The sequence below is a fragment of the Xiphophorus couchianus genome, chromosome 14 (genome assembly GCF_001444195.1).
Source record: "Xiphophorus couchianus chromosome 14, X_couchianus-1.0, whole genome shotgun sequence".
NCBI lineage: Eukaryota > Metazoa > Chordata > Actinopteri > Cyprinodontiformes > Poeciliidae > Xiphophorus > Xiphophorus couchianus.
The window spans coordinates 2,711,112-2,738,781 of record NC_040241.1 but is presented as its reverse complement, the minus strand read 5'-3'; the positions used below and the strand labels follow the sequence as shown (position 1 = coordinate 2,738,781).

At 40.5% G+C, this 27,670-nt stretch overlaps 2 protein-coding genes across 9 annotated transcripts in view; one reads left to right on the top strand and one right to left on the bottom strand.

Moving 5' to 3' along the window:
* Positions 1 to 609: 609 nt before the first annotated feature.
* alpk1 (alpha-kinase 1) lies at positions 610 to 12,805 on the bottom strand. Of its 6 annotated transcripts, none has more exons than XM_028039025.1 (14): positions 12,727 to 12,804; positions 12,084 to 12,213; positions 11,396 to 11,550; positions 10,130 to 10,328; positions 8,970 to 9,029; positions 8,805 to 8,891; positions 8,567 to 8,643; positions 8,322 to 8,417; positions 8,127 to 8,237; positions 5,848 to 7,549; positions 5,247 to 5,400; positions 2,793 to 2,955; positions 1,858 to 2,044; positions 610 to 1,541 (listed from the first exon to the last, which is right to left on the bottom strand). In XM_028039025.1, exons 2-14 carry the CDS (start codon positions 12,187 to 12,189, stop codon positions 1,345 to 1,347), a joined length of 3,294 nt encoding a protein of 1,097 aa, XP_027894826.1. In that variant the 5' UTR covers positions 12,190 to 12,213; positions 12,727 to 12,804; the 3' UTR covers positions 610 to 1,344. The 6 variants fall into 6 exon arrangements, 5 of the variants coding, with proteins under 5 accessions (XP_027894826.1, XP_027894829.1, XP_027894827.1 ...); XM_028039028.1 differs by having other exon boundaries at positions 12,084 to 12,190; positions 12,727 to 12,772; XM_028039026.1 differs by having other exon boundaries at positions 12,084 to 12,250; positions 12,727 to 12,753.
* Positions 12,806 to 15,741: 2,936 nt separating this feature from the next.
* The window catches only part of LOC114157439 (RAS guanyl-releasing protein 2), a 60,388-nt gene continuing 48,459 nt past the window's right edge, over positions 15,742 to 27,670 (top strand). The window contains exon 1 of one of the 3 annotated variants that reach the window (XM_028038407.1): positions 15,742 to 16,195. The gene's annotated coding sequence lies outside the window, so the exon portion shown is untranslated. Of the gene's footprint in view, positions 16,196 to 16,309; positions 16,332 to 27,670 lie in introns of those variants that run through there. The other 2 variants (XM_028038404.1, XM_028038405.1) reach the window with 2 other exon arrangements.

The following is a 27,670-nucleotide window of genomic DNA, read 5'->3' as shown; positions in this document are numbered from 1 at the left end:
GCAACTTTTACTCAGAAGCAGACAGGTGTCACACAACTTCCTGTTGTGACAGGTGAAGTTTCTTCTTCTCCGCTCTGCCCTTATCTCTCCTGCTGGCTGCTGATTGCGCCCATCTGTGCTTCTGCATATCTAAACTCCGACTCTGGGATCTCTCAGCGTGACATTGTCTATCGTCATCCACGTCGCGGCCTTTGACGGTTCCATGTTCTTGTTGCTGACCGTGTCCCTGACCTGCCCGTAATTTACTCTGCTTTTGGCTTTTACTCTGCTTCATGCACCTGGATTCAGAATACTGCCCCGCGGATTTTGGATCTATCGGCCCACGTTGTTGCTGACCTGTTTGTCACATCGTCGTTTCCGGTTTCCAGCGTACAGTCTTCACCTCTATGCGATCCTGTGGGTGAAAAGATTCCAGCTAAAAGGACATATTCGAATCCTCTGAGAATTCAAGTTTGTTGATGTCCCAGCCTCCAGTAGTTCCTGTTTTCACAATGCTTACTGTGCATTTGGCCAGTCATTAACCTTCCTTTCTTTTCGGAGAGTCTGACCAGAAAGCTGATCACTAGAAGAAGTTACCGATCATTTATTTTGCTGTGTTAATAAAACTCGTTTAACCTTTCTGATGGTCTTTGTTCCAGGTCTGGCTTGCACAGACAGTAGCCCCCCACTCATTGCTTCAACAACATTTTAGAATTAATAAAAAAAATTTAAAAAAAAGTAGCATGATAATACCTTAGTTTGACTATTTTGGCCCTCATGACAAAACGTTCAGACACCGGATGTTTGATTGATGTCAGGAACGAAGATCTGATCAGCAAAATTCATTGAAGTCACTGTTTCCACATTCTTGCATTCCAATGTTAACACAGACTATTCTTTATTATTTTTTCCTTTTAGCGTTTTTAAATGAAAATTCACTCAAATAAAATGTATTTTTTCTTCATCCAAAAACTGATTTCTTTTCAAGTTTTAATATCATTTTTTTGCCTATGTTGATAAGAAAATTCAACTGGAGTGGAAGAATTATACTTGGAGTAAAAACAATTTAAATTGTTAATGCTTTGAACAAAGGAACAATACAAATGCTTACAAAAAAAGCAGATTTAACACTCTTGAGAAATATAGATGATGATAAAATGGTGTGAAGTACTAAGCAATTTACAAACAGCTTTGAGTTTCAAATTACTTGCTTTCAGTCTCAGCTGATCTGACAATAGTGTTGAATCAATAAACATATACAGATATTCAGAGTAATGTCGGACGTATTTTCTATAAACATCTGATGCTAATAAATTCATAAAAAAACACTCCCAGCATCAGTCAGGACATGTAGTCTCCAGCTCTTTAAACATGGAACTGCTGGGGAAGTGGAGGGAGTCTGAGCAGGTTGCAGATCTCGTTGCAGGTTGGTCCATGTTGCTCTTTCCGGAAAATTGCCAGTCCCCTTTCACCAAAGTTTGAGGGCTCTCTAGGGGTCCTGGTGGAGTGAATCTGGGGGTCCGTGAGGTAAGTCAGACCTTTCCCACTGGAAGTCGTCCATCCTGTGGAAGAGGAAAATTGCCACCTGCTCAGAGTTGCCTTTGATTAGTAGTAAGAGAAAAATTGACCAACATAGTTGATGTGTATTTGCTTGATGATTTTGATGATATGTGGCAAAATGTAATGTTTATTGCTTGTTTCATAATCGCTGACTGTTTGATGTTTCCATGACTTGAAATGTTTTGTTGCTGAAATGCCCTCTACAAATAAACTTGTCTAGACAAAAGTGCCAACTCTTTTTTTTCCCATCCAGTATAATACACCTGAAGACTGCAAACGATTTCTGTTTATAGTTATAGTTATGTACTGAATTGATACCTTGTAAGTCTACCACAACTTCCTGGCGACCAGAGAACAGGTAGGTGAAGTGTCCAAAAGCCAGACCATATTTCGTCGCCTCGAGGGACATATTTTTCTTCTTAGTGTTGTTGGTGAATTTCATGAAGTCTCCAAGCATGTACGGCTCCACGGTGATGCAGCCCACAATCTCACCTCCGTTTAGAATCTAAGCACAAAGAAGAAATGGAGGAGGCCATCTTGAAACTTTTGAATCTCTTCAGACGAACTGATCTGTTGTTGCTCAGGAAGAAACGTAGGCGTTGGGGGTCATTTCAGGCCATGTCCATAACAACACAGAGCTTCTGTTTGCTGCATTTGCACCTATCATTCACTTGTTTACACCAACCTTCCACTTTACCAATGGGAAGCATATATTTGCTTTAAAGAGCTGCTTTCAGTGCCGCTCCATCTTAGCCTTAACAGACATAAACATGCAGTAAATAAATCGATTTTCAATCAGTGTTTTGCACCAAACAGTTTTTATTATTAACAAGTTTTTATTATTAAAAACTTGTTAAAACTAATGGTGGTAAAGGGCCGCACTGGATTAACTCGGGGAATCTCAAAAAAAAAAAGCGGTCTGCCAGACATGTGGGGTTCGCCAGGAATGCCTGTCGCACATCGGCGGATGTGACGTATATTTTGGGTGCTAAAAATGTTCAAAACTTTTGTTTCAATGTTACAAGTTTACCATAATCTTCAGATTTAGAAATTTATTTTAAAATGATTTTAATTTATAATTTTTTAATGATTTAATTTTAATAAAATATTCTATTTCCCAAAGTCACTGGGAGCCACAACAGAAGGATGAAAGAGCCAAACGTGGCTCCGGAGCCATTGGTTGCCGACCCCTGGTTTAGGAAGACGGTCCTTACAACTGATCAAATATAAAGCCACAAACACACTGCACTCACCAACAATGCGTCGGAGGGAATGTAGAAGATCTGAGCCAAAACTTCTTTATCGTAGAGACTCTTGTTGAATTCAGTCACATAGTACTGAGCCGTCATCTGGCGCGCCACGTCGTTCAAGTGATACTGGATTTCTCTTGGCTCCAAGTAATCCTTCCCCACGTAACTGCAGAAAATGTCCAGAAAAACCAATCAGAGGCTATTAGAGAGAACTGAAAAAGCATTAACAGCTTTTTTTAACCTTTTTATCCTGTGTCACAATCTTAGTTAAAAATATTTCCATCAAATTTCTACACACAATTCTGCTGAATATACACCCTATTTTATTTTGTAAATTTGTTGACAACAAACGGTTAAAGGAGCAGTAGTATGTAAAAGCAACATTTTTTGCTTTACATCATGATATAATGTTATTATATCATAGAACATACCTGAGGGGTTGCCTTGGTTATTTTAGAAATCATTTGTCTCTCGTGGCAACCATTCAGCAGTGTAAAACCTTTGTGGGGACTGAGCATCGCCTCCTCAGAGCTGCAGTTTCCAAACTTCTGGTATTCCACCTCACAGAGCAGCAGCAGCCCCCACAACTACCCCACTCAGCTCCTTCAGACTATCCAGTAGCAGTTAGCAAACAACTGGTGGAACTCTGCATCTGCTAAGTTCATCATACGAGCTGATTCAGTGCAACGCTGGTAAAAAATGTTGCTAAAGAGTTAATAGAGGAGCCATGTTGTGATCACTTCCTGAAGGCGGAGTTTCAGAAAGAAGAGGAGTTTTTAAAGAGACAGATAACCAATTTCAAGGCATTAAACCATGAAGTCAAATTTCTTTCAAGTCATATTTGAGATATATAGCATTTTGATAACAACTGTCGGTATCATACTAACTTAATTGTGCTATAAAATAATTCTATGTGACTGGAAAACACATAATACTGCCCCTTTAAAAAAAACTAGTTTTATGTTCATTTAGTGTTTTTTTGACGTGGAAACACAGATATACTCTGGGGAAGTGAGGAACGTTAAGATGCTTTTGATTCACCTTGAAACAGCAGCCATTTTGTAGCCATTCCGTTTCAGTCTCAAGCATTTTGATGAAATTGGAAACATCTACTGAAATCCAAGACATTTTGAAACATGTATTGAAGTCCTTAAGGACAAGCTAGAATAAAAACCAGCTAAATGTAGTAGATTTAAAGCAGATATGTATTTTTGTCTTTTCCACCACCTTCCTGTCTGCCCTCAGGAGCCAGAATCGCTGATAATGGCTGTTACTCAGCAGGATTAGTTGTGTCCTAGCTATAGCTGACCTTTGGCATGAAACAACAGTTTAAGGAGCGGTAGCAGTCCTCACCATTGGTGCCACAAAATGTCTCTACCATTTTGTTGAAAAGACTTCATATCACTGTCTGGCCTGCGTTGCCCCCTTGATCCTGTCCAGGTGGAGGACAGAAGTGCTTCCACCCAAATCATGAATCTATTGCTGAACTGGAGCTCTCCTTCAGTGACATCCTAGGTGCTATTGAGGAAGAATTTATTAAAACTTTGAACAAAGCGTGTGGCTCGTCTCTTCCTTAACACAGCCGGGTTCTTCTCGGCGAGCGGCGGCCAGCTGTAAAACGAAACTAAACAAAGCGTGTTGACGTCACAGATCACAGAGTTTAATTCCATACAAAGCAATGAACAACAAAGCTGCAGAGATATAGAGATATGCATTTTCTCACAAAATAACAACACACAAGGAGAGACAAAAAAAAACAAACACGAAACACACAGACAGACAAAGGCGCCCACGTGGAGAAAAAAACTCTCTCGGCGTGCTCCGTGTAGTAATCTTATATCAAAGAGGAGTTTCCGTATTTTAATATATGCAAAGAAGGCGTTCCGTTGTTCAACCAATCAGAAACCTGAGAAGTCTCCCCCTTTACACCCAACTCGAACGGGCGTCTGGTCTCCGTCAAGCCAGAAGGGGAAGAACACTTAATCTCAGTAAGAGGGCGAACCACTTCGTGCTCATCTCTGTCTGGCACGAGGAGAGGCGCCAAGAAGTCTCTTGCCCCCTATCGGAATGTAAATTTATTACTCTGTCTTCAGCGGGGGAGGAAAAAAGCCCTGCTTGTTTAAATGTCTGCTATTGTCAGCTCCCCCATGCTCAACATAAAACTGTTCCAATAAAAGTGTTGGCTATACCTTTACACATGTTGTAAGTATTTTAGCACTTAAATAATCATTTTCCTTAACAGTGCACAAAATAGTTTTATCATGGATCCTTCTACTTTGTGCTTCCACTCACTTTTAACTTGCTGCTGATACATCTGAATCTCCCCCATTCGTGGGATAGGATATTCTATTCTATCCTATTTTAAATCTGAAACTGCAGCCTTTTTGAACCCACGGTTTCTGCTCTAAGCAGAATGCGGCACGGGAATAGCATGATTATTTTTGTAGCATGCCATACCTGCTTAACCTCTCCTCCTGATGCAAAAACTGGACCCATATCGCTCTTCTCTGATTGCCCTTCAACTTCATCTCCATCAGACGCCCGATGTAAACACAGGTCTCTCTGGCCATCCACAGTCCTGTGGCCTTGGAGAACTTCAGGTGGAGAGCATCTAGTGGGGATAATTTGCAGACATGCAAACCTTTACACTTTGTTCATGACAAGAGTCATAAACAGACTGGCTTTTAGCTAGCTTTATGCTGTGTGATTTTGTATATATTACATTTTCAGGACTTTGGTTTTATGACCCGTGGAAGGTGCTATGTAATTAAAATTACACAAAATGGTAAATTGATAGCACAAAAACACCAAAAATACTCATGGAAATACTAAAAGCAGCAGAAAATTATAAATAGGTGCATCAGTCAAGAAGCTAATGAAGACTGTTAAATATTTTGAGAACATTTTCATTTATATTCTCATGCATATATATTTTTGTATTTGAAGGCATGATATTTTTAGTATGACAACTGCATTGGCAAATAGAACATTTTAATCAACTGGGATTATCTACATAGATAATAAAGAGAAGTTCCTGCTATCACAGAGATAAACTTACTGTGGGCAGTTTGAAATTGTTGGAGTTGGAACAACTCTGTCTTGCTGTAGAGCCTCCTCTGTAGACATTCATGGCAGATTCCAGCCAGTAGAGCCTGGTAATCATGCTGGGACAACTCAAACTGTCTATCAGGAGCAGCTGTTGTGCTGGGATACAAGCAGCTGTAGCACAAAGTATTCTTGTTCTGAGGTGCTTTTCCTGCAGAAGTCACCTCGTTGCTTTGGTGCCCGTTTTCATTCAGCTCCACCATATCGTCTGAGCTCCCAGAGCTCTCAGTAGTTGCGTTTGGGTCTGGAACCCTCTGTGAAGGGTTGCCTTGGACCACTGAGGCAGGTTTAACAGGTCTTGAATTGGCCTCCAGTTTCATATTTGAGTGAACATCATGCCTCTCTAGTGGCTTGTGATCTGCGATGCTGGCAGGTGAAGAGCTGCTTTCGGAATTCTGCGTTTCCACGATGACGAAGCTCCCATCAGAACCTGAAGACAGAGTCCTTGGTTTTGACACATAACCTGGTTGTACTTTTTCCCTCAACGGAGAGTTTTGGCCAGTTGAGATTATTCCCCATGAAGACTGGGAACTAAAACTCTCACCAAAGGAGCTGGAAGTTTCTTTGAGTTCTAGCTGGGACAGGGAATGCAGAGATCCTTCATTCTCCTCACCATTAACATCAGTCATGCTGTCCAGACCAGAGACGTATGTCTCTATTTTGGCTTGACTTTCTTCAGACTGTTGAGAATGACTCGTGGTTTTAGGAATTGTGGACTTTGGAACTAGATATGAAGCGATGCCAGAGGTGTGGCTCTCTGGCTTTTGCTTCTTGTTTTCATCAGCAGAGCATGAAAAACTGTCATCATTATCATCATCACTGTTAGTGGGAACATTGCTCTGATCGCTACTTCCTGTTCTGTGTCCACTGCCACTGCTATGAGCACCGCCGCTGGGCTCAGGAGAGCCGGAACTTCTCGTGGAAGACTTTTGACAAGGAGATCTCAGGAGGTCTGTGCTTTCCTGAATTGGAGCAGAAGCAACGTTTTGAGACAGAGACATGATGGATGAATCCGAGCTTCTTGGAATTTGCTTGACTGCTTCTGATAAACTTTCTTTATCAAAAGCAGGTGACTTGACCGTGCTCATACTTAAATTCAGTGCTGTTAAAACATTTGCGTCGTTGCCTTCAGTCTTCTTGAAACTTTTGGTGGCCTCACACAGCGATGCGTGAAATTTCTGATATCTCTCCAACATCTTTGAGAAACCCTCCAGGGTGAAATTTACAGTGTAATCTTTGTCGTTTCTGTAGCTGTCTGGAATAAAAGATCCTTTATCTGAATTAGGGAATGGCTCCACACCCAGCAGCTGCTTGACTTTAGCGACTTCTTGCATGATTCTAACAGACAGGCCATCTTTGTCTTGAGTACTGGAATCACAGTATTTGTAGAAATATCCTAAAGCTTGCTGGCAAGCTTGAGCGGCCTCCTCTACAACATCCTTTGGAGCGTCCAGCCACTTGTCAGTGACGGTCATGGAATAGGCTGCCTTCAGGAAGGTGTGAAGTTCCTGCTGGCTGGTAACCGGCTCGCCCTCTGCTTTGGTGAGGAGGCCGATTGCGAAGGCCTCTCGAGCCTTCTGGAGGAAGGTCGTTCTTTGAGAGGGAGGGCATGTTAGTGAGAAGCTGTACGACAACAAGCAGGTTCCTTGAGCTGTCTAAAGACAAACAAATAAAAAACAATTACAGACCATTCAAGATTTTTTAGATAGTTACCTGGTTTGTCCTGACCAGCGTTAGTCAAGTTTAAAACTCTCAACAGTTTCTAAATTGATTTTAGCATTTCGTTCTTGAAGTTTACATTTCCTCTATTAGTTGACACCTTTCAGCACAGCCTGTAAGTAGGACGGCACATTTAGCATGGCTGCCGCTGAACCACTAGCAGGTTGTCAGTTATAGTGTGTAATGTCATGCCAGTAATGTCATGACAGTGGCCTAATTTCTATCTTTTTCCCCTTCTCTTTTATCACGTTACCATATCATTCCCTCAGTGTATTGAAACATTTTAGGATAAGAGTCAGACCATCCTTCCTTATCACATTGATTACTGATGAATCAGTCCAATGACAAAAGTCAAAAGACACTTTATTTAGCACGTGAAACGTAACCAAATCAAATTTAGAAATTTTCTGAGTCCTGGATGGCTGTTGAAAAACTAAGCGACTCTTCTATTGACAAGAGAAATGTTCCTGTAATGGTCGTGGTAACATGAGAGTGTTCAGAGGTGCAACATACCACATTAGTGAGCACGTAAAGTGAAGCGTACTGACTGTACACCACAGCCATCTTAGCTGCCTGGGCGGCCGAAAGAAGACGGTGACTCCCAGCATTCCCGAGTAAAGATGGCTGAAAATGAGCAACAACTATAAGTTACACTGAATAACAGAAAAAGCACAAGGAAGACAACATTTTGTGGTTTCTTACACTTACAAAATCAATATCTGGATTAGTCTTAAAAGCATGGAAGTCTTCATCACTCATGGACACTAATATGTTAGCAAGTAAGCCAAGAGAGGTTCCGATGCCCTATAAAACAAAGGTTTATAGCAATGTGGAATTGAGGCTAGTAAACACAACAGCTTTACAATAGCTGAAATGTGCTATACAAATAAAATTTGATTGATTGATTGATAGGGTACCAACGCACTCTTTAGCAGTCTTATCTTTGAGGTTACCTTCTTATCAGGCTGAGGGAGTGAGTAGTAGCCAACCAGAGAAGCCCAGATTAGCTCTGCGGCCTGCAGCCACAAGCCTGAAGTACAAAAAGATTGTAAAAGTAGGACAGAAAACAAAAACCTTTAACTGTTAGAGACTGGAAATAAATACAGAAGCAATGTCCCTTTAAAACCAGAAGCTGTTTTGTTGTAGTGAGAGATAAAACACATTGTAACTGCCTACTAATTTTAAACTCACCCAACTTTTGCAAAACCATTCCACGCACTTGAACACTGACGGCTTGAACGAGAACTTTGTCACTGTCACAATGATAGACCCAACAACCTGAATGTCAAAGACAAGTTCATGCTTGGAGTTGGACTTTTATCCTTTAAAACTGAATAAGAAGCTCTGTTGAACTACCTGTTGTCCCATTTTTATAAATCAAACTGCTCAAGATGGATTCTGTCTTTTGAAGTTTTCCTGTGGAGAAGAGATATAAAATCATCAGGATAAAAAAAAGTACAACACTTAATGAAATGATCAAAACAGCTCTCAACCTTCTCAATACCAATTAATACCACCCTGTCAGTGCAGATGTGATTTTTTGTTGCTATGCCAGGTTTGTTTCACAGTCAAAACACAATAATGCTAAATAACAATGAAAGTTGAGTTATTAGGGCGCATTTTACAAACCTAAAAATCAAAACTGTTCCATTTGACCTTTGTATAATTATCCATTTATCCATTTTAAGTTGGATAAACAAATCAGTGCCGTTGTGAAAACGAGCTTTTTCCATTTGAGGCGGCTTGCTAAGATTAGGAATATGGTACCAGTGGATTATTTTGAAATATTAATCCATGCTTTTATTACAACACGACTGGATTACTGTAACTCCTTATATGTGGGTGTCAGCCAGTCTTCTTTGTCCCGTCTTCAGCTGGTCCAGAATGCAGCTGCTCGGCTCTTAACTGGATCGCGGAAGAGGGAACATGTTACCCCGATTTTATATTCTCTGCACTGGCTGCCGGTACATTTCAGAGTGCATTTTAAGATTCTTTTATTTGTTTTTAAATCTTTAAATGGCCTTGCTCCCTCCTATCTCTCTGAGCTGCTACATATACACTGTCCTCCTCGAGCTCTTAGATCAGCGAGCCAAATGAACCTGGAGGTGCCGAGGACTTCCAGGAGGCAGAGAGGAGACAGGGCGTTTGCTGTTGCAGCTCCCAAACTTTGGAATTCTTTACCTATGTTGGTAAAACAGGCCCCCTCTTTAGCAATTTTTAAATCTGCTCTTAAGACTTACCTTTTTCGGTTGGCCTTTGATTCGGTTTGAGATGCTGCTTTTCTGTATTTATCTGGGTATGTTTATGTATTATATAGAGTGTTTTACGTCACTGCATTGTTGGTTTTGATGTGTTTTAATTTTGTTTTTATTTGTTTAATTTTGGGATTGTACAGCACTTTGGTCAGTGGTACTGTTTTAAAGTGCTATATAAATAAACTTGCCTTGCCTTGCCTATATCTAAAGCATAAGAATACCAGTCAATACGTTCAAGTCCATTCCTCCATCAATAAATACCAGAGTTAAGGTAGACCCTGGCCTGCCGTATGATCAGCTGAGGGGCTATAGGTTGTTCAGGGTAGTGTCGGTTTAGGAGCTTGGTGATCTTTAGAAGTCGTGTGGATTCATCGATCCAGTAGAGGAACCGGTCCACTAGGAAGATCACTGCCAGGGACGTCTGTGGCTCCTGAGCCATGATGGAGGACTTCAGAAGATCCTGGCAGCAGATTAAACACACAAACTAAAATAAGAGAGGAGTGTGTGGAGTCAAAATGCTGTAAAAACATAGTCATACCCTTATGGATTACATCTATTTTTGCTGTTTTGTTGCACTGTTCAAATAAAACTAATTTTAAGTGTATCAGCTATTTTTATTTTTTTTTATCTAGCACTGTGTTGATCGTGTACGCTGCTACCATTGTCCTTTTGGGCCATGTCTGCTTTATTTGTGGTGTATCGCATTGGAAAGCACTGCATGCTGTACTGCCTATGACCACTAGGTGGCGGGGCCATTGTTGGAACACCGTTATTGTGCAGCGAGTTAGAAAAGAAGTAAATGCTGCTTGACCCGAACTGCATCGTCTCAGATTCTTATTCTATAATAAGAATAAGAGGTTACACAAATAAATGAATTATGCTCTTAATTACAGAAGCACGGCGTATAAAGTCACAACACGCCGCCACTGGCAGCTTGACGCAAACATGTCAACGCTCTCAGTCAGTGGAGTTTAACAGACGGAAAGCGGAAAGGACAAGAGTGGAGCGGAGAGGGGAAAGAGAAAACCTCTGGAATCAGCTAAACGAGTAGAAACTGTCAACTTTTTCACAAAAACGAGCTCTAGGTAAATATTTCCAATATTTCCAACAATATTCTTTACATTAGACTTAAATTTTCTACAATATTGTAAAGAATATTCTTCATAATATTGTAGAAAATTAAAGCCTAATGTTGTAAAGAATATTGTTGGAGATTTGACCTTTAACTCTTACTTTTATTTTTTTTAAATCTGAGTTGTGATGGAACCATTTTCCTGAAAAGGGGATGAAAGTGCAACACTGTTTGTTTGTATTTCATATTTTGAAGTATTAATAAAGTTGATTTGGATAGCTTTTGTCTCTCTTAAAACCTGATTGCTGTAATTTTACACAGCATGTCTTTTGCGTTAAAAATAGTCTAACGACTAACATTTAGGTTTGCTAAAGAAAAAAAAAAGCATAAACTGAAGGTTATGGTCATAACTTTTCTCAACCTGTGTTCGTTAGCATAAGCTGTCTAAAAATTACCAAGAGTTGTTGCACGTTTTTGCCGATGAGGTCGTTGAGGTTGGTCTTGTCCGTGGGACTGATGGACTGCTTGTACTGCCACCTCTCTGGCACAAAGGGCCACTTCATCTGCTCTGCCTCCTCCAGCAGAGAGGCCAGTTCTTCACACAGAGACTCTACAGGATGTAAAAAGAGGAATTTCATGACTCCAGGAAAAAAAGAGTTGAAAACAACGAGAAAACCCGGGTTTAAAGCTGCTCAACAGATTTTACTATCCATCAGTTATAGAAGCCCTTTTCAGGTTTTCTCCAGTTCTCCAGACCTTAATGTAGAGGAGGTTACAATTTCAACTTTAAGACTTATTTTAGTCAGTTTGGCAGAAAAAATCCATTCCAGTACCATCAAAATATTATCATAAGACATTAATGTGCACATAAAAAAAAGACTCACACATAGTTCATGTATGCATGTCCATACATACTTAATAATTTGCCAGTTCAGTTCAATGCAAATCCCTAAACATGAATTATGAAAAGGCGCTTCCATGGCCCAGTCAAAGTCCAGATCGTAATCTGATCGATGTGATAAGCCTCTGAATGCGGCTCATAAAGTTTTGATTGCTTTAAACAAAAGAGGCTTTAACTCCAGACAGAATCAAATAATTTAGCCCAGATGAAAACAAGGCAAATAGCGCCACCGTGTGTCTGACCTCTGCAACGTTTGTACTTCAGCTTCACAGAGTCGGAGACTTCAACACTTTTCGGATGTTCTTTCGCTGCGCTGAGGCAATCCTCCAGCAAGTCCCCCACCTCCATTCTGGGAAACACAAGAAGTGGCTGCTGCTAGAAAAAAGAAAAAAAAGAGGATTTCCTCCTGCTAAGAAAGAAATAATATAATAAACAACTATGTGTTTGGAAAGGATTGGAAAAATTACAGTTTAGTTACTTTATAAAGTATGAGACAGAAGAACAGATTGAAAGAATGAATGAAACCATCGAGAGGAAGAAAGATTATTTTATGTTTAATCTAAATACTGAGAAAACGCAATCAGTATTCATCATTAAAAACGGTCTAGGACTGGAAATACAATAATTTGTGCTGCCACGCATTACAATGTAAGAAGCTTTGAAAAACTTTTCACTTAGTCAGATTACTTTAATGACTCATTGATCCCATGTACTGTACTTTGATCAAGTTCAATAAAAACACTTTACATTCAGAGAGAATAGAGTCACAGTGAATAACTGCTGTAGGACAAGATGAGCTTCAGGATCAACACGGCAGAAATGCGTCCTGTTTTATTTCAAATGAGCAACTTATTCAAATCATTTTTAACAATAAAAAATACGTACCGAGGGTTCAGAGATCCCGGTGACTTCCTGGTCAGGCAGTACTATAAAATGCTGCTTTCAATACTGTAGGAAATTACATTTTCTCTGGTTGGTTGCTTTCAGTTTCAGTCCTGAATATAAACTGATTTGTTAAGTTTGTTTGAATATATATATTTGTGTTGTATGTGAGAATAGTGATACAGCGGTTTAGATTTAGCTACTATTTATTTTATTATTTATTTATTATTTTATCAGAACGTTTGTTTCTCAATGGAGAGGATTGAAGAATATTTAAAAAAATAAAATAAAAACAAATATTATATATTATGTAATAATTACAAAATGACAATAATTGACTTTGACTCCAAAGAAAATATTATCTATTCCTCTGCTGTCAAAGTTAAAAGTACAAAAATGTAAAACTTGGACAAAGTTGGGAGATGAATAGTTATTAAAAATAGTTTGATATTTGGTTTCAGCTATGCTGCTCTTTGTCCTGATAACACCTGTTTCTCAGGCTTGTGGGTCACGTTTGCTGCGCTAGCATAGCATTATGGGATTTGTAGTATTAGCAATGCATGGATTTTCTACACGTAGGCCAGCTCTAGTGGATGTGTAGAATTATTTAGCGGGAAAAAAAATATTTAAACCACAAGCCAAACTTGGCCTGTGGACGAGAGTTTGACATTAGTCTTCCCAAAACCAAGAGGAAGCTAAGCTAACGTTAGCATAGCACCACAATAAGAAGCTCCCTGTGTAAAGATAGTTTGCAGAGCGAGATGCATGACTGCTACAAACCTTTTCTAGCTGCATGTGCTGACTTTTAGACACCCATCCATCCATCCATCCATCCATCCATCCATCCATTTTCTTACGCCCTTGTCCCTAGTGAGGTAGGGAGGTGCTGGTGCCTTTTAGACAGTTCTTTTGAAATAAATGATAAAGTATAACACAAACCAAATGTGAATTATGTGATACCTAGCCAAAGTACCAAACAACTTGACAAAATTAAATTTAAGACCTTGCATGACAATTGGGTGTTTTAATTACTTTCTAAGGCCTTAAATTTAGATGTCCAAATTTTAGGCTTCTTCAGACCCTGCGGAAACCTTGTTTTTAAATTATCAATTGAAAACAGCTGTTTGTATTTACTCACACTATCCTGACATAATTGTGCAATGATCATAAATGTTTAAGTTTTTTGTACATTAGTAGTGTGTGTAATGTCCCAACCTGTCCATGTCTGTCTGCTAATAGGGCAACACAGGAAGGGTTTTGCCTTCAATGCATCTTGAAGAGTTTTTATTTATTTATTTTTTTCTTCAAAATTAAAAGCATGAACTTAAAGAAACTGTTCAAAATGCCAAATTTACAAAGAGAGAGAAATCCACAAGTAATCACTTGAATATTTTATGCATTTGATAATAAGACAAAAACCTCATGTGTAATTCATTAGCCAGTTAGATCTTATCGTAAAAATGCTTTTGGTAAATCAAATTACTTGGAATTGAACATATTTTTGAACAAGACAAGGATTAGGTGAATATCTTAGTGGCTTCATATGTTCTCAGAGCATTTTATGCTATAAATCTTTAAATAATTATTATAGTTGCTATGCATGTGCTCTGTCTTGTGTGTCTCTGGGTTGCTCTATGGCAGACTGGATAAACAATCGATGGAAGTTACATTATATCTTAGCGCCTCATCGCTGGCAATGTGTTTAAGGTTAAGCCCCAAATCGTCCTCATTCTTGACCGATTGAGATTAAAAATGACTTTAATTCAGCCAAGACGTTTCAGTTCTATCAAGTAGGAAATGAGACAGGCATTTCTCAAAAGATAACAAAACAATATAAATCTACTATGCATTAAAAATGTCTTTATTCATATAATATATATAATTGCTTCTTCCACAAATTCTCTAGCTGATGCAAAGTGGGCCACTCCAAAATGATGATATTACTCTCAATCTTAAGATACTTGTCAAAATTAAAAGGCTACCTTAAATTTACTATCCTAGGCGTATGAACAATAACTGTAGCCATTTTACTTTGAACATAAAAGATAAAACAGCAAAGCAAAAATAAATCCCCCGTCTTTTGGGAAAGTCTAATAAATAATAATAACAAATAAACTTTCACCATCTATTTGTAGTCTGTTAACTGGAATGGCGTCACAGCTCAAATGATGTCTTTCATTTGAGATGTTAAACGCCACCATCGAAATGATCAGGCAAATACACACCAAATATACGAATTAAAGAGAAAATGGAAAGGAGGAAAAATTGCTGCAGCTGAAATCAAGTATTTTATTCATATTATTAGCTTTTGCCAATTTTATAATTGTCTTATAATTTATTAATTTAACCAAACTTAGTTTTATTTTCTGTTTTATCATTCATCATTCTGTATGGTTGTGGTTGTTGTGAAGCACTTTGCTCAGCTGAGGTTGATGTCAACGTGCTATATGAATAAACGTTGTCTTCACTTGACAGCAGCGTTCAGCTGCTCTCAAAACCCGTTTTAGAACACCTAAACACTACGTCCAGAATGCAACAACAACAAAAAATCTCCCTAAAACGCAATTCTCCATCATTCTCTTGTTCAATGAATGCAACACGTGAAGTAACGCGAAGAAAGGGGCGGATCTGTGTGACGTAGTAACAGGTTTCTGTCTTTCTTACAGTGTATCCTAATATTTCAAATGGAAAATAACTCAAATAAAGTCCTATTTAATGCGGTAATATTTGTCAAGTCGCACATGAAAACAGCCGACAAGCAAACCGTTGGAATAAAAACCGTTCAGCGCGCGATTTAAACGGAGAAAACTCGGTACTTTTGTAACTTTCCCGCTATACAAACTCCCCCAGGTGTTAAGCGGGTGTATGTGTGTATGTATGTATGTATGTATGTATGTGTGTGTGTGTGTGTGTGTGTGTGTATGTATGTGTGTATGTATGTATGTATGTATGTATGTATGTATGTATGTATGTATGGAGCTCGCGGGCTGCCTCGCGCGCGGACCGAAGCGTGGTGCCTTCGCGGTGCTGCCGGAAGGCGGGACTGTGGCTCCGCACTGCGTTCTGTCTGTCGCACAGCTGGAAGGCGCTCCAGCTGCGAGACTACGGCCGAGCTCAGCGGCACGCCAACACACACCCACACCAAGTCGCTTCCGAGTGCGTCAGCATCACATCACTTTGTGTAGGCTTTTTTTATTTTTATTTTTTTTTAAATCTCTCAAGAGGTGAGAATAATTATTAGAAAGAAGCAGCCGCATGGCCCGACAGAACAAGTACCAACTCTGAGAAGAGGAGCGAACCGAGCGGAAATCGCCTGATGAGTCCATGTGCATTCCGCCTGTGAGCGACCAGCAGGTCCCTGAGCTCCCAGTTGGCGGCCGAGCTGACGCTGTGATGTGAGGCTGAAACTCATCCACCACTGTTCCCTCTGCAGCCCGTCCTCCCGGAGCATGGGGCCCCGCCAACTCTGAAGGTAAGCACCGGACCAGGACTTGCCCGTTAGTTCTCACACTGACGCCACTTCGTGCATCTTCCCTGCAGACACAAAATCACCTCTTAACGCTGTCTTGTGCGGATCTGCTATTTGGAACGTCTCTGTCGATCCAGAGGTTTGTTTTCGGGATAATCACGGCTGGACGTGTCTGCGTCCGCGTTTTCTACAGGTTGATTAAATCAGGCGTTACATGCGTGAGTGGAGTTTACTGTTAGATGGATCTACTTGTTGCTCAGAGTCAGTGATGGTGGCGTGTGCACGCGCACACACATGGACACACGCGCGCGCAAAGTCACCTGGTGGCTGGTGGTTGGTGTGTGCAGGACTGACCGCATGCTCACATTAACTTTATGGCTCCCAGCAGCCATATCGTGAATGCTCGGGTGCTGCGGCTGCACTGATAAGACATATAAACCTGCGTTATGATTGTCAGAATATGGAAATTGGTTTAACGGGTCCTGAGAAGCAGAGCTCCCAGTAGTGATGGAGGAAAGCAGGTCTGTTCCTGAAATTAGAGGCGGCTTCTTCAAGTTGGATCTGTTAATTGCAATAAATGTCAGCTCTTCATTATTGTGTGTTTTTATTATGATTATTATTATTTATAAAACAAAATTTCGCCTTGGCTGCTTAAATTCAGCACAAAAGGTCAAACCTGAATTGCTCCCTCAATCAGAAGCCACTGGTTCTACAGACGCGCTTTGCTTGTGGTGATTTGAGGTGATTTTCTCCCGCCTCCCTCGGCGCAGAGGCGGATTAGGAGGCATGTTTGAATGCCAGCTTCACCCGCAGTGTGATCCTGCTGAATGTGGAGCCGCTCCAGTGCGGGGATTTTTCACTTGTAACTGGTTGTCTGTGTGGACGTCTGAACGAGATTACAGTCGTGGCAACCTCCCGCAATTCTCGGGTTTTACGTGACGGTATGTCGTAAAAAACAAACAAAAAAAAAACATCTCATTGTTCTCACGCTGTAAAATGAGGTAAGCACAACCTCGGTTTAGCAGCGTTTACATATATATATATATTTTTTGCCGTGTCACTGTTTATTTAGCAGAAGGCAGGAGTTATAGTGTGTGTGGGGGAAAAAAATGAAGCTACCTCATTATTTAGGACTATTTAAAGTCTCCTTGAGTAGTGACACATAACATGGCCACATTCCTGAGAAATAACTTCAGTGGAATGCACTGGAAGGAGTATGTTGCCTTTTACACACATTGAACGTTTCCTGTTGAAGTTTGTAGCTGATCAGTTAGCATCTAAAAGAAAAAGCTCATAAAATATCTGAACCACAAGTCATATTCAGGGTAGCGGCTAAGTACTTTCTGAGGTGTGTATGTATGAGGACACATTGCAGCTCCTCCATACGCCTCTAACTACAACACACAGTTTGAAGACAACAGTAAGATGTCATTGTATATTTACAAGGCCTCTCTTGAAAGACTGAAATAACTCACCTACTGTCACTTTGAAAGACTTTTATCACTGACCCTCTTCTGTTTTTTTTATTTCTGCCTCTAATCAGACAACAACACAATTCAAATGAAAAAATAAAATGGTTTAGCAGAGCTGGGGTCATCCAGTACATGTTACTGTTACTGTTAGCAGGCGGTAGGACATGTTAGCGTAACCCGCTAACATGTCTTCAGCCAGAGACTTCTTCAAATTCAACTTTTTAAAGATACTTGGTTAATATAAGTTAGAGGCGTCTCCTGGCAACCTTTTGAAATAATTCAAAAATATTGGCTTATATCTTAAATATATTTTTTTTAAAATTGCTTCTATAAATTTTTTTGAACATCAAACAATCTGACGTCTGACTGAACTTTATCACTGTAACATAACGGACAACTAAAACTTTGCTTGGGTTCAAAAATGGCTTCTCACCCATATAAAACGTTACTTGACTAATGCAGACTGGCAGCCCAGGCTGATTCCAGATCTGTCGAGCCTCAGGTGTGAAGCTGTTCGTGGCAAATGTTTCACCATCTGCTTCCGCTGCACTGGTTCCAGATTGTTAGCTTTGTGGTGTAACCACACATTGTTGCAATGTGGAGCCAGCTACACTACCTCATGTGTGAGGGCAAAATATTATTCATCAGTGAAATGTGATCAAATTTTGTAAAAAAAAATTTAAAAACTAGAGCTCATATAGCTTTATGAAAAGAAATAAGCTGACGACTCTGACAAGAAATCAGTGTTTAACAATGTAAAGAAAGTTTTGAATAATGCTGTTTGTCCTAAAAACACATGACCCAGTGAATCATTTTTACTTTTTGGCCTTTAGAAACTAGACTGAATAGTTTTGATCAAATGTTGCAAATGAAGTGAATAAACTGAACTTAGAAATTGAGTGGTTGATATTGAAACCTTTGTTGAGGTAGATAAGATTGGCTTCACGTGAACGCATCGGTCGATCACCGATGCCCCAAAATGAAGGAAATTGGTGTTGGTAGATCAGTGTACCCTTGAGTGATCATGTGATATTTGTTTGGTCATGTGATATTGATGGTGATGCAGTTCAAGATTAGGGTGTGTTGAACCGAAGGAGAGAAGCAGTGTCAGCATTTGGTTGTTTTCTCAGTGTAAAAAAAGTTGGGAAATATATATAATATATATATACAGTATATACGTCAGTTATTGGCCATAACTGCAATATTAACATGGATTATCGGTATTGGCACGGTGCATTCCTAATGCCAAGTTTTGATTATTGGAGGTTGTATTCACATAATTCTACCTGTTGGTGACCAGATGTTTTTAACCAGTTCTGACATCCGTACGGCATAGGGCCAGGCTCTCATCATTACCATGACGACAGCTGTAGTCTCTTCCTCCTGCGAGGCGGAAAAGTCACTTTGTTATTTCCAGTGCAGCTGCTGATTATCCCTGCCTATTTTGAATTTCGGAACAGACTCGCTTTTGTGCGCCCGTTCATCCAGGCCAGCGTCTGATTTAGAGGATGCAAATGAAGCCGCCGCGCCGCATTAACCATCAGACGCCGCCTGCCCACTCACACACCGACAAGTCAGCAGAGCAGGAAGCAACCCGTTCCCTCACGTGCCGGCCTCGTCTGATAGGCCGTCACCTCAGAGCCGCCCGTGGCCTCTGTGATCTCACGCATCCCCAGCCCTCAAGTGGTCCTTGACTTGAAAGATACGGGCCGCTTCAAAAAGGTCGGCTTCGCAGGGACTCAGACGGCCGGCAGAATGCGGAGAGGTAGATTCACAAAGCAAAAACTCTGCATCTCCGTTCCTGCTGGCTCGCCTCCACTGCCGCAGAGCAATTACTGATGGCCTCTGAAGCAGCCACCCTTGATATTTAGCATAGCTTCCCAGCCTCCTCCTCCTTCTTCCTCCTCAACCTGCCGCAATGTTGCACTTATCAGGAAATTCAGGCATAATTGGTTTCCATCGTGGAAGCCTGTCTCTGCATGGCGGCCGACCACTAGAAACAGATTTGGGTCGAGGCGGCGAAGAGGAAGGAACGAGGCAGGAATCGATCCACACGGGAGTGAAGCCTTCCCAGAGAGCAGACAGACAGCGGCGCGCTCAGACACGTGGGCTGGATGTTGGTCATCGGCGGGATCGACGCTCCGGCCGGCTGCTGGCTTTTTAATTGCTAATCCGATCGTTCCCGGTCCTGGAACGGTGCCCTTCATTTCCAGCAATCAATACACCTGGATTTGAGCCTCTCCTTTTGCTATTTGTGTGGAGTTGATTTTTTTGGAGAATAGATTTCTGTTGCAGAAATAAGAATGTACAAGCGTAGGAAGAGCTTGGAGTCAGATTTAGTTCGACTCCCACCATGTTGGCAGAACAACAGCCGTGCTGAGAATCAAACATCACCAGGGAACTTTGTGATGTCTTGCATGTAGAGTCAGAGCTCTCCATTTTTTTTATTTTTAATGTGGCGACACCGTGGGATGGGAGTGTAGGTCAGATACAGTGGCTTATATTCACATCCCTTAAGTTTTTCCTCATTTTGTCATGCCACAGCTGAAACCTTACTGAATTTCTGGGGAACTTCATGTGATAGAAATGAAAGTAGTACAAAACTACGTAGCAGAGAAAATTTTTTTTTTTTTTTGTAAATAAAAATCTCAAAAATGAGCCATTTGTCATGTTCTGAGGAAGTCTTTTAACCCGCATGCAGAATCAATCAGTGGACACCGGAATGAAAATACAATAATTGTTTAGTTACAATTCATGTACCGCAAGCATTGAAAGTCTCAAATCCTTCAGTCTGAATAAAAAGAGAATTGCGGCGTAAATGTACCAAGAAATATCCGCCTGTCTAAGACAACAAACCAGACAAGAGGAGTTTATCCCATGGTAACTCTGGAAGAGTGCAAGATGTCTACAGTTCAGGTGGATGAATCTGTTGACATAGTAACACCACATATCTGGCCATTATGAAAGATTGGGACATTTAAAAATAAAAATGCCACAGTAAGTCCTGCTTCCTGTTTGCCACAGGCCAAGCAGGGGACAGCAGATTCTCTGGTCAGAAAAGACCAAAAAGGAGCAATGTGGTCTACATGCTAAACACTAGAACTAAGATGGCGCAATAGTCTTAACACATCAGCCGTGTTATAAGACATGGTGGTGGAAGCATCATGCTGTACATGCTGGAATGATACAGTTAAAATGTATGCCTTAAAATCCCAGTAAAAGTTTGAGAAAAAGTTCAGAGTTTAAAGTAAAGGTCCACCAATTGCAGTTTTGTGGTCGATCACAAATCTTTAAAATATCTGACCGACCGAAACCAATTTTATTGTCTGTGAAGTCGCTAAATATAGCAACAAAGTTGCTAAATTGGCAACAGAGGGGAGACTTTTCTCAACCGCGCACATGTACACATGACCCAGTGGACCGGGCAGTGACTGATTTTCAGACTTGTGCAGATCCGTCGATGAGGTCGGATTCTCAGGTAAGCCTCGGTTGATCGCCAATTTCCCAAAATGAAGAAAATCAATTTATTGTTGCACCCCTAGTTTGAAGGCGCTATATGTTTGTCTTTTCTCCTCTCTGGAGCAGATTCAGCATTAGCGGGAGACAGTGGAGATGGGAGAGTTTCAGGCTCCAAGAGACCTAAATCAAACCGAATGAAATCAGTCAGAGTAAAACACAATTAACTTAACTAAGTCAAGCAAGTAATTACTCCAGGCAGTGAATTACTGCGACGGTGGCTATTAGATGGAGCTTGGTTGAAGTTTCAGCTGACTGGCACCAATCTGTGCTACAGGTGTTGGGTGTCCACTTTCACAAAGGGAACCGGGTCAGACTCTGCATGACTGCACCACCCGCCTGCAGCCTACTCCACATTTCATGGAAGTCTGCCCAATCAGTAGTGCATTATGTGTACAGGAATCGGAGGGATTTGTGGCCCCAATCAAGGGCTGCGAGGCATTTTTAAGGAGAGGAACACACAAACAGGAAGCAGCCGTGACCGGACCCAGGCTGAACGAGAAACCAAGTGTGAAACAAGTTCAGAGTGATTGTTGCAGAGAACCCGGCCCTGGCAGGCAGCAGGAAGTGAAACTGATGAAATCTCACTTTCAACAGGTTAGCCTCAAAATGCGGCTCATGTTTTTGTGATTGCCCTGCAAACCGCAGGGATTTCTAAGAAGAAAAGAGTGTGTGAGAGTGACTGGATGATTTGCCTGTACCTAATCCTGCACTGGATCTACTGTGCAGTGCCTCCTTTCAAATACATTTCAAAATCAGACAACATGATCAAATGCAAAAAGCTGTATTTAAATGATGAGTTAAAGAGAACAAACCTTTTAAACAACATTGGCCTCTGAACAAGTTATCTCCCATCTTCTTAAATCTTTTTTAGTTCGGTCTCACTAACCACCCTGCGACCTGATTAGTACCAGACTTGTAGAATTGATATATCACTTAAATACGCCCATTTGTTTCCATGAAGAAGGCAGATCACTGGCATCTATCCATCTGGAAAGAGAACAAAACTAATTCTAAAGCTTCAAGTCTCCAACCAACAGTTAAATCTGACAGCTACAATTGGAAAAAACAGAACATTGAAGAACTTTCCCAGTTGTGGCCGGAATACCGCTACTACTCCAAGAGTGCATCGGCAACTCATCCAGGAGATCACAAAAGAACCCAGAGCAACATCTAAAGCACTTCTCTCAGTTAAGGTCACTGTTTAAGATTCATCAATGAAGAAGAAAAAAGACTGGACATCATCTACGACATTGTTCCAAAGCCAAAAGCATGGTTGACCCAAAAAAACACAAAAGCTTTAGGGAAATTATTCTGTAGGCTAGAAAAAGAAGATTTTTATCCTTTTTCATCAGGTAACACAAACACACCAATTCATTAAGAGAAAATCGTGCCTAGGACCCAGACAACTTGCTAGAACTGATGGAGCCATGAATTCTGCTCTCACACAAAATTCTAAAGGAAAATGTCCGGCCTTCAGTTTGTGACCATTAAGCTCAAGGACAATGATCCAAAGAACATCAACAAGTCCGCCTCCACTTGCTCTGAAATACTAAACAAAGGTATTGGAGTGGCCTAGCTAAAGATGGGGTTTCATCTAACCAGGATGCTGTGGTATGACTCTAAAGAAGCCATTGGTCAGATATCCTCCAGTAGCCATGTGACCATCAAAGTTCTTTATCTGCATTAGAAAAGGTTGACACTTGAGGTGGTTTTGGCTTTTCTGAAAAAGTTGATGCGGTAAAGGGAAGATGGAAACACATTTAGGTTCTGACATCACATGTGACCTCACATGACTGATCCGCTGTTTCTGCTGTTAGAACGAATACAATTTAATTTCTTGCTCTAGGTCTCTGCGCAGCATCTAACATCGCCAACAACAACTACAACTTGGCCAACAGCAACACATTCCTGAACCATCTCTGCATTCTTCTGAAATGCGTGGTCCATGCGCAGAGCTAGCAACCTCAACTTCCTGTTACAGCTGCAACGTCAACATCTGGCAAAATTGCACTGGTTGAATTTAACCCAAAGAAGTAGAAGGAAACTAATTCACTTTTTTCTTTCTTATTCTTTTTTGCAACTTTTTAAAAGTTTGTTCAGAGTTCGCATGACAATTGGATGGAAACACTGCTAATGTGACTGAACTAAAACAATTCTGCAAAGAAGAGTTGGTATAAATTACTCTATAATTGTGTAAAAACACTTTGCAAGTTGCCACACGATTTAAGGACCTAATACTTTCTTACACAAGGTCAAATTGATTTGGATACCTTAATAAATACAATCATCAATTGAAAAGTGATTTGTGTATTTGGTCAGGCTATCTTTGTCGGACAGTGGAAGACATCTGTAATTTCTTTGAAATGTCTGACCAACATATAAAACTGTTTCTTAATCTTTGAACATTGACTGTGCTACTTTAGACTTTAAAATCCTCAGTGTTAGAAGAAAGTCTGTCACAACAGGAAGTGAGATTCCACAGTGAGGCGTTGCAGAGGCACAGAGGAGGCGAGTTCTGAGATTGAGCTGCGTAGGGTTCACCGAGAAGCCTGGCTGAGACACCATGTCTCACGTTTGCTCTGTTGCCCAATATGACACAAGGCCTTATCTCTCAGTCAAAAAGTCTTGACACCAGTTCAGAGTAACGTGTGAACTAAGTTTAACTTCTTTCTTTTTTCTTAAAGTGCTTAGAGGCGCATACACCCTCCACATTTCACAAACTCACACACCCTTCCGGTGTTTGTCATGAAGCAAAAACTCCCCACATCTGTTTTAACGGACAGACATTTGAGCAGGAAGGCCCTGAAAACAAAGCTGCGTGACACAATGATGCACTGTTGGCTTCTCTACCAGAACGTGCTGCTGTCCCTCCCCCACGCGTCATGCAAAGTCACAGCACAGGGATGAGAAATATTACAGTGTGCCAGATGTGAAACATGTGGCGTGACTTTTCAGTTTTGTTTTCTTTTTTTTCTTATCGTTGTTGTTTTAGAGCGTGCAGCTCCCAGCTGTCACGTCCCAGCAGGACCTTATTAAATTTGCATGTTACTCTCCACCATTTCCTTCTGTTATTCCAAATTTATTGAAAATACATTTGTTTAGCAAACACATTCGAGTAGCTTTTCATCATCTTCTAGGATTGTTATCATTCCGAAGCCTTCGGGTTTCTTTTCTCTCCCTCTTCAGCCGACTGTTTTCCATGTTGGAATAAGCTGAAGCTCTCTGTCCTTCTCCTTCCCTTCTCCCCTCCCTGAGGAAGAACGGCGGCTGCTAATCTGTGTTTGCAGCCAGTGATCCCCCACCAGCGTTGCACTCTGCGTGTCCAGGGAAAAGGAAATATTTCCTTTCCTGCTCTCAGTACCTTGCAGTCTGTAAATAGATCCATGCCTTCTGCTGCTCTGTGGTCTTTTCTGGACAACTCTATCTGTGCCGTCACATAGCTCCTCACTACAACTTCCTGAGACTAACTGGAGGGTGTTAGGCCAGAGATAAGTCCAGTCTGTCTATGTGCTGTGATAAAAGTGGTGCTTGTGTAGCTTTTTCACTCGATTAGGACAAAAGGATGGGATAATGTCCCCAACTCAGAATTACTGTGAACCCATCGTCCCAGTTATATTTGATTCCAGGAATGGTTCATATCCTTGTTGAAGTTACCCATTAGTAACATTTTCATCAGGTTTGAACGGTTCAGCTATACTTTATTATTATCATGTGACATCAGGTGCTTTAAAAAGCTCTAAATTCTGAAAGTTAAACTTTTATACGGATCAATATAAGCAGAACTGGCCAGCAGTTGATTTGTATAGCACATTTCGTCAGCCAACCGCTTGAAGGTGCTTTGCATAATACAACCAGAAAATTACAAAGTTATAAAGAAAACACACAGTCAAAAATTGCACAATCAAGCTAATCAAGCTCAGAGTTAGCCACAGAAAAATAAAAATAACAAACTCTAAAAGTGTCTAGATGTGGAGCGAAGCCTGAATCTACCTGGCTGACTTTAAACAGATGTTTGGATAGAGCAGAGTGATCCGCAAACAAGATTTACACATCAGATTGTGAATTTGCAGTTTATATTATTCTCCAGATTTTTGTCAAGTGAAAACTTCACAACAGTTTTCAAGTCACTTCTACTGCCTGACATACCCTGGACCCCCAGCTGTTTGGGGTTCAGTATTTGAGGATTCTCTTGTTTGGGAATTTTTCTGTAGAAAGCCAAATTATTCACAGAAATATCACCTATTCACAGATTTTTGTCATATAGTGTATCAAAGGAAAATCCAGCTTGGGAAGTTAAAATGCTACATGACACACATGTAGCTACTGTTAGCAAAACAGCCAATCCAGAAGTGCTATTGAATTAGGAATATTATAAATTCTAACTTCTGTTTCCGTGCTAAGATGGTTTCCACTGTGCATATTAATGCATATTAAAGTATGTTAAAGGTTTAAACTATTAAAAAAAGGCAGTTATAAGCATTTTTAGGATTAACTGTTTTTTTAATTTCCCGGTCTAGTTCTTCTTAGCTCAGTTACTAGCCCCAGTTAACCCCTGTTTGGATGTGGCTAATTTGTACAGAATTGTTAGCGAACTTAGTAAGAAATGCTAACAACCTAGCAAGGTCATTTGATCCATTTACTCACAAACAATGCTTTAGTGTCTGTAATTGCCAGACCGGCTGCACTAACCAGTCCGGTAACAGTAATATTAGGTACAAAATGCCAATCTTCTCTTAGCCATTTTCTTCAGTGAGCCTAAAGTTAGCTTAAATTGCTTAAAAGGAACAGACTATGAATCACATTTGATATGTATAATTTTAGCTAGGTTAAAATACCGTTGCCTATTAAAAATTTTAACACTGACAGCACACTATTGCTCCACATATTTTATTGTTTGTCCTGGGTTTGTATCCAATTTATGAGTATTAATAAACCACATCACACCCTCACATTTGGAAGACCAGGAATATTACCAGGCATATGACTCATTTAAGATCGCATTTATACATATCTGCTATATGGCTCAAAACCATTATTCACAAAAGCATCCGTCAGTGTTGGTAAAACCTAACACCAGGGAGAGAAATCAAAACAAATTCATTAATGACTGCATGGAGGCTGTGCTTTGTGCAGGGGATGTACGAGTGTGGAAATGAGCTCATTATGGAAAAACCAATACCAAGACAGATACAATCATTTGCATGTTTGTGACTGCCATGTCATTAGTCAGAGCTGGAGTTGTGTTCTTCACACAGCAATAGAATGATTTATACTCTCTTGACTTTCTTTTTAATATCAAAGTTCTACGTTGCAGCTTGCGAAATGGCTTCCAAAAGCATTTCTTCAACTTTTTGACATTTTGTCACAGTACTGCCACAGACTTCAAAGGGTTTAATTGAGACTTGATGTGGCAGACCACTATAAAGTGGAGCATAACTGAAATAATGATGCCCCTAAATCAAATGTGGTGCAACCAGTTGACCTAAAAACAAACCTAACTGATAAATAGAGTTCATTTATTTATAACACAAGGGGAGCGGTAATCAGAGATGCAGCTGAACAGCCCCATGGTAACTGTGGAGGAACTGCAGAAATCCACAGCAATCTACGAAGAGGACAACCATTATCTGTTAACTGCACAACTCTTGTCTTTATTGACGAGTGGCAAGAAGGAAATCATAAAAATGTTACATTTGAAGTTTTCCACACGACCTGCAGGGGGAGAGAGCAAACATGAGGAAGAAGCTACTGTGCCCAAATGAGGTCAAGTTAGAACTTTTTAGCATGCATAACTGCTTTTGCATATTACTCTGAAAATACCATTCTCATAATGTCTAATGATGGTGCAGGGATGATTTTCTTCAGCACTGACAAGAAGCTGGTCAGTTTTTGGGAAGGTGGATGGTGCCAAATACTTAACAATCCTGCTAGAAGAGGTAACAAAATGTATGCAATCTGCTTTTAATCTAGATTGCACCTTTTTAACTTCTTCAAATACTGTTTTAGCAGTCTGTAATGATTGGTAGAGTCTTACTTGGCCAGTAGGTGGCGTCGGCTTCCATAACCTCTCAGTTGCACCACGTGTAAGGTGGATGTGGGTTCTTTTGGAATGTAAATTTTGTGTTAGGTAGAACCTTCAGGGACTTGATGAGTGAATACAGTATGCAAGATTGACCAATTTTTCTAACACAGCTAGACTGTGTTGGAATGGCCCAGTCAAAGTTCAGACCTAAATCCAACTGAAAAATTGCATTCACACATGTAAAAATGGCCAACTATAGCCAACATGTTGATGTATGGCGCATCGTTTTAAAAAAATCTAAACAAACAATTGTGAGCAGGAAATAATTGTGTATCTGAAGAACAGATGGTAGAAGTCACAGGTTTCTGCGTGATGAAAGTAGACAGAAGAATCAAAAGAGTTCCTCTGAAGCAGCCGAAATGACAAAGGCTACGCTCAGAGTGTATCTGTCTGTGTCCAGCTGGA